The sequence below is a fragment of the Belonocnema kinseyi genome, chromosome 4 (assembly GCF_010883055.1).
Source record: "Belonocnema kinseyi isolate 2016_QV_RU_SX_M_011 chromosome 4, B_treatae_v1, whole genome shotgun sequence".
Taxonomy (NCBI): domain Eukaryota; kingdom Metazoa; phylum Arthropoda; class Insecta; order Hymenoptera; family Cynipidae; genus Belonocnema; species Belonocnema kinseyi.
This window is the reverse complement of record NC_046660.1, coordinates 18,031,644-18,038,731: the sequence shown is the minus strand read 5'-3', so window position 1 is coordinate 18,038,731 and position 7,088 is coordinate 18,031,644. Positions and strand designations below refer to the sequence as shown.

Genomic DNA, 7,088 nt, shown 5'->3' with positions numbered 1-7,088 from the left:
GAAAAAAAAAAAGAAAAAGAAAAAAAAAAAAAGAAAGAAACCGAGTCGATTAATGAAGCAAGTGGCAGTGGAATTTTAATACAATCAGAAAGCAAAAACAGTCTTTGAACCTATTTATTTTTTTCTTATCTATATATATATATCTTTTTTTTTTATCATACTAATGTAAATTCTAAGACGTGTTTTGCAACTCTAGTCACAGCTTGAAAAAGGGAAAACTTAATTCGCGGAGAAAAGGGACAAGAAAATATTTTTAAAAAAATATATAAAAAAAAAAAAAACCCTGCACTTGCGAATCTAATACTTTGTCAATTATTTTCGGTAAATTAAATATAGTAGGTACTATTAATTGAAATGCGTCTTTGAAGGGTCAGTGTTTGGTTTTTCTAGGAGATTTGCATTGACAAAGAATACCAGATAGGCGGTAGTTTGGGCGGCTTCGAAAACTTGCAAGCTTGTCATGGGATAGACATTCATGTCGTTGTAGTGGTACCACTGATCGTCGTGCTCAATGTAACTCGTGTAATGCCCGCAATCCATTCCATCCCCGACATGAGAAATTACGCAAATTGGTTTGTAGATTTCGTCGGTTTCGGATCCGTCACTCCTGAAAAAAAAAAACAACAAAAATCCCATTTTTCAGCAATTTTAAATTGCCACTTTCATTTCTAGGAACAAAATCCAACGTCTTCTATCCCCGTTCGCAAACAATTCAAACTTTTCACATTTAAATTTACAAGTTTTTAATTTAAAAATGTTGCATTCATTACCTCAATAATGAAAATGAAAGCTAAAAAAAAATTAACGATAATATAACTGAGAAATAAATTCTCCGAGAATTTATGAGAATCTCAGAATTTATTTTAATTACTACAAAATTGCATTTTTTCGTAAACTTTTCGGTTGAAAGTTTGTCTTTTTCATTTTAAAGTTTACCTTCTTTATCAGAAATTAAGCTGTTATACTATTTTATCGAAAATTTAACTATTTTGTAAAAAATTTACTTTTTGTTTAAAACTTATATTTTGGTTTTGATAAATGAACTGAAAAATATTTTCTGAATGAAAGTTCCACTTATAAAAAAAAATTTTGTTTTTTATTACAAATTCATCTGTTTCAGTACAAAATTGATATTTTTTGGGGATAAAAATGCAACAATTTGGTAGAGAATTGAACTATATTGTAAAAAAAATCATCCTTTTTGGTAGAAGAAATTCGTTTTTTTTTTTATTAAAAATTACTGAATTAACTGGATTTTTTTTTTTGATGAAAACTCAACTTTTTTTGTAAACAAAAATTCTTTTTCTTTACGATAAATTTTAAAAAAATTATGGAATATTCAACTGGAACAATAGTTACTTTTTTAGTTTAAAAGAATAATGATTTTCAACTAAACAAAAAAAAATTCAACAAAATATTTAAATTTACGGCAAAAAAATCCTATTTATCCAAAGAAAAAAAAAACAAGTTTTCAATCAAACAGCTTATTTTTCTACAAAAGAGTTGAACTTTCAGCCAAGTAATTTTCTTTCAAATCTAAAAGATGAATTTTCGACTAAGATTATTATCATTTAATTAAAATACTTACATTTTTAACTAAAAAGAAGAATTTTTAAACAAGGAGAATAAATTTCAAAAGAGAATTTACTGAGTTAAATGGAATCTTTTTTGGATGAAAACTCTACTTTTTTTGTAACAAAAAATTTATTAAAAAGTTATCATTTTTTGTTAAAAATTCGTCTTTTTGGATTGAAAATTCAATTTTTTTCGTACAAAATTATTTTTTTGTTAAAAAATTCATAGTTTGAGTGAAAACTAGGTACTTGACGGGATTTTAAAGTTCATTTTTAAAGGATTTAAAAACATTTCTATAAGTTTTAGTGGCTTTAAAGAATGCTTAGCCATTAATTCAAAAATTAATTGAAACAGAAATAGATTATAAATTTCCAATGGGGCTTTTTCATTTGTTTAACTAATAAGGCTTTTCAATTCAAACAGTTTAATTTTTAACGTTAAAATCTGGACATTCTATATTTGTAAACTGATTCCGAATCGTCTTGTGCAATAAATTTTATTATTTACTTTTCAAACCTTAAATTTTGAGTCAATTTAAAGAATCATTAGTTAAATAATATTTACCGTTGACAAACTAAAAAGTCGTTTTTACCAAAAATTTTCGATTTTAAACTCTTATGAGTTTTAATTGTTTAAGCCTATAAAACTGCATTTTAGGATTCTTTAAATTGAAACGTACCCTTAAAAATTAAAATTTTTAAATGGAACATTTTTAAACTGAAAGACTGTCAAGTTACGGATTCAAAACTAAATGATATCATTCTTGAAAAAGATCATAATTAAATTAATTATTTAAAATCAAAATTAAAATCTAAGTCGGAAAAGTATTTTTTTTTTAAAACTAGTAAAATTCTCGATCAAAACCCCGCATTTGTTACACACGTAAAAGATGAAATCCTGGAAATTTTTGAAATCTTTGTGACATTTTTGAAATCATTGTCAATTCGTTGAAATCCTTGGAAATACTTCAAATCTTGTGAAATTTTTGTGAAATCTTTTTAAAATTTGGTAAAATTAACATTTTTTGAAATCTTCTCAAATTTCATGAAACCTTTTGAAATTGTTTAAAACTTTTGTAATCTCTGATATCTTTTAAATTTTGCTAATCTTTTGAAATCTTTATAAAATTTTTGAAATACTTGTGAAGTCTTTCCTAAATATTTTGTCTTCATTTGAAAAAAACTGGAATATTTTAAGATTTGTGAAATACTTTGAAATTTTCTAAAAGAATGTGAATTCGCTTAAAAGTTTTTATACTTTGGTCATTGAAATATTTGAAATCTTTTGAAATATTCTAAATTTGTGAATTATTTTGAAATATTTTAAACAAATTTGAAATCTTTTAAAATCTCTAAAATGTTTTGAAATCCATGAAATAAGGTGTACTGTACTATTTTTTAAACCTTTGAATTTGAAATCTTTATGAAATTTTTATTAAACCTTTGAAATATTTGTGAAATCGTTTGTATTTGTTGGAAATCATTGAAATATTTGAAAAATTTATGGAATCTTTCAAAATATTCTAAAAATTTTCAAACTATTTATAACCTTTGAGATGTTTTCAAATCTTCGAAATTCTTTTGACATCTCTATGAAATTTTCATTAAATCGTTGAAATATTTGTGTAATATTTTGCATTTATTTGAAAACATTAAAATATTTTTAATCTTTGTGAAATCTTCTTAAAAAAAAAAATTGGAAACTGTTTAAAATGTTTTGAAATCTGGTGTACTGTACCCTTTTTGAAATCTTTATGAAATTTGTATGAAACGTTTGTCCAGGGTGGCCGTTTTAATCGACGAAATAAATTCCCGGCCATTTCCCGGCTCACAAACATTTTTCACAGTCAATGAAATTAAAAAATAAAACACTAAAGCTACAAAATTTTCCACTTGAGGTAATAAAAACTGAGCTGCAAACAAAAGCACTCAAAGTGGAACTGTTAAATTTCGAAATTTTAAAATTGAAATTTTAAAATTCTTAATAAAAAATTTTATATTCAAATGCTCAATAATTTACGCGTATAAAATTGAAGGTACTAACATTTTTCAACATGAAAAACTATAAATCCACGCTATCATTTTCAATGCTCTAAATTAAAAAATCAATCAATGAAATTTAAAATTTTCAAAATTATATAATTTTAAGGAATTTTAAGCTAGAAACATCAAATATTGAAAAACTGCAAATTTTTTAACTGGACACTTCTTAAATTATAAATTCTATTATTTTCTTTTTAAATAGTTTAAACATCGTTGGAATGCTTAATTTCAAAACAAGAAGATTAATTTTTTACCAAAAATGACGATTTTTTAAAGCAAAATATATCATCAATTTTCAAAAAAGTAGTTGAATTTTCTCTAAAAAGGCAACTTTTTAACCAAATGATTAATTCTTTAAAATTTAAACCAAAAAGACCAATTTCTAAAAAAAAGACGATTTGTCAACAAATTACATGAATTTTAAACTAAAATGATTAAATATTCAATTGGAATAGTGTTGTTACATTTTCAGTAAAAAAAAAAAGAATTTTCAAAAACAAGTTAATTTACAAACCAAAGAGATGAATTTTTAACTAAAATGATAAATTTTTCTACTAAAAAAGACAAATTTTCAACTAAAAAAGTTGATTTATAAATACTAAAAATTGAATACTAAAAAAAATTAATTTCGAACTAAAGAGATACATTTTTACCTAAAATAAGGGAATATTTAAGTGAAAAAGTAATATTTTCAATTCAAAATCATTAATTTTCAATGAACAAACATAAATAATTTTTCAACAAAATGGTTTAATGTTTAAACAGGAATATTTAAATTTTCAGTAAAAAAAATTGATTTTTCAATCAAAGAAAAACAGAACTTTCATTAAAATAGTTCATTTTTCAAGCAAAAAGATGAATCTTCAACCCAAAAAAATAATTAAAAATAGATTAATTTTTAACGAAAATGGTAATAGTTGATATTTTATTCGAAAAGGTATTTAATTATTGAATTAATTGTATTTTCCACTGCGAACGATTTCTCAGTCAAGAGAGAGAGATAAAATTGCAAACAAACTGTTGAATTTTCAAAGAAAAAGATGAATTTTCAATCAAGAAAATAAATTTTCTGCCAAAAAGATAGATTAAAAAAAAAGGTGAATGATTTCTTAACAAGGTAGTTATGTTTTCTACTAAAAACGATCAATTTTCAACCAAAAGTGGAATAATTAAAGTGAATTACAAATAAAAAAATAATTTTTAGCAAAATAATATAAAATATAAAAAAACATAAATCCACGTTATTATTTTCAATGCTCTAAATAAAAAAACCAATCAATGAACTTTAAAATTTTCAAAATTATATCATTTTAAGGAATTTTATACTAGAAACAGCAAATATTGAAAAATTTAAAAAAATTTTACTGAACACTTCATAAATTAGAAATTCAATTATTTTCTTTTTAAATAGTTTAAACATCCTTGGAAAGCTTCAAAAAAAATTTTCAAAATCTTGAGAAATCCAGAAGTTGTTTTAAATTTGTTTTACATTTTAAATTATTTCGTAATTTTTTTCAGAATCTCTAAATATCTGTCAAAATGGATTGAATTTTTTCTAAAATTTTCAGAAAATGCTGCAAAATTTAGAAAATTTATTTACAATTTGGATGTATAAATAATTATGCAACATTTATTATTTTTAGGCGAAATTTGAGTAATTTTGAGGGATTTAAAATTAAAATTAAATTAAAAGATTTAAATGAAAAATTTTTAAATTTCACTTACAAATTAAGCAGTTTTCAAGTACAACAATTAAAATTGTAACGTTCAAAGTTTAAAGACACTTCGAAATTTTAACGATTGCAGACTTTCTATGTCAAACAATTCAGTTAAAGATTCTTTAATTTTAAATATTTGGTTTCAACTTACTTGTCTTAAATAAAAATTAAAATATTGCTAAATATTCAATAATTAATCTTTGTTTTAATTAAAATTTTCAAATCGAATGGGTTAAAAATGGAATATTTTAGACTGAAATAATATTTAAATTTTAATAAAATTCTTTAACTAAGAATATATTATTATGCAGTTATTATTAAGTTGAAAATAGTTTATAAACTTTCAATCACACGTTCACATTTGTTCAATCACTAAGACTTTTAAGTACAGATAAATTTTAAAAAATTATTTATTTATCAAATAAAAATGTTTTTTATCGAAAATTTTCAACTTCAAAGGCTTTTATTTGTTCAATTCTTTAAGAAAGGATTTAAAAATTCTTTAAATTAAAAATTTAAGATTAAAAATAAAAATTTTTAAGTAAACAAATTTTTAATTACGCATTGTAAGCTAAATAATAGCATAATTAAAAACATAACAATTCAACTTATTATTTATAAACTGTTGAAATCGAACGTAGACAGATTTTTCATTTACAAATTTTTCAAAATTCCTGGTAAAAAAAAAGCACTTTCATTTCTCGGTTTCCCGGTCCAGCGCCCACCCTTCTACAATATTTCAAATACTTTATAATACCCCCTGAAATTTTGTGAAGATCTTGAAAATTACGTGGAATTTTTAAAAATACCAGAAAATATTGAAAATTCTTTGAAACCACTTCAAACTTTTAAAGGCTCTTGAAAATTCATTGAAATTTAAACAAAAATACTCTGTAATGTTAAAAGTCTTCTGGAATATCTATAAATTATTGAAATCTATTAAATATTTAAAATACCCCAGAATCTTTTGACTCTTTTAAAACCTTTTGAAATCCTTGACCATGTTTTAAAGCTCTTAAAAACTCCTTGGGATTTTAAAAAATATTTTAAAATCTTTCAAATTTTTGGAAATCCTACATTCAGATCATATTAAAATCGAAAATTAAAAAAATACCCCAATTAATTTCAAATCTTTTTAAATGACTTAAAAAAATTCTGTGGATTGGAAAATTTGGATGCAATTTTAAAATACCACAAAATATATCAAATCCTTGACAATACATGGAAACTTTTTTAAAATCTTGAAAATTCTTTCTATGTTTTAAAAATGCCCTAAAATCCTTCTAAATCTATTGAAAAATCCTTGTAATCTTTTAAAATATTCTAAAATATTCCATATCCTTTAAAATACCTTAAATTATTTTAAATTCTTTGAAATACCTTAAAACTTTTTAAAGATCTTGAAAATTCCTTGGATGCTTTAAATATGTCTTAAAATCGTTTGAAATGTATTTAAAAATCCTTCTAATGTCTTAAAATGCTCTAAAATATTTAAAATAATTTTAAAAAACTCCTTCAAAAATTGTAAAGCTTTTGAAATTTCATTGTATGTAAATCCTTTAAAATCTATTGAAAAATCCGCGCAATTATAATGCCCTGAATAATTTCCAATCCTTTGCCATCTTTTTAAATTCTTTCAAAAATTCTTCGTATGTTGTAAAAATACCCTAAAATTTCTTGAAATCTATTGAAAAACGCCCTAAAATTTAAAAAAAAAGCCTAAAAAATTTAAAATCATCTGAAAATTCTTCGA

General features: G+C 22.8%; 1 protein-coding gene across 1 annotated transcript in view; it reads right to left on the bottom strand.

Moving 5' to 3' along the window:
- Positions 1-73: 73 nt before the first annotated feature.
- LOC117171304 overlaps positions 74-7,088 on the bottom strand; it is a 22,951-nt gene continuing 15,936 nt past the window's right edge. The window contains exon 4 of the mRNA XM_033358473.1: positions 74-607. Within this exon, the coding sequence (XP_033214364.1) occupies positions 346-607 (262 nt within the window). The 3' untranslated portion in view covers positions 74-345. The remainder of the gene's footprint in view (positions 608-7,088) is intronic.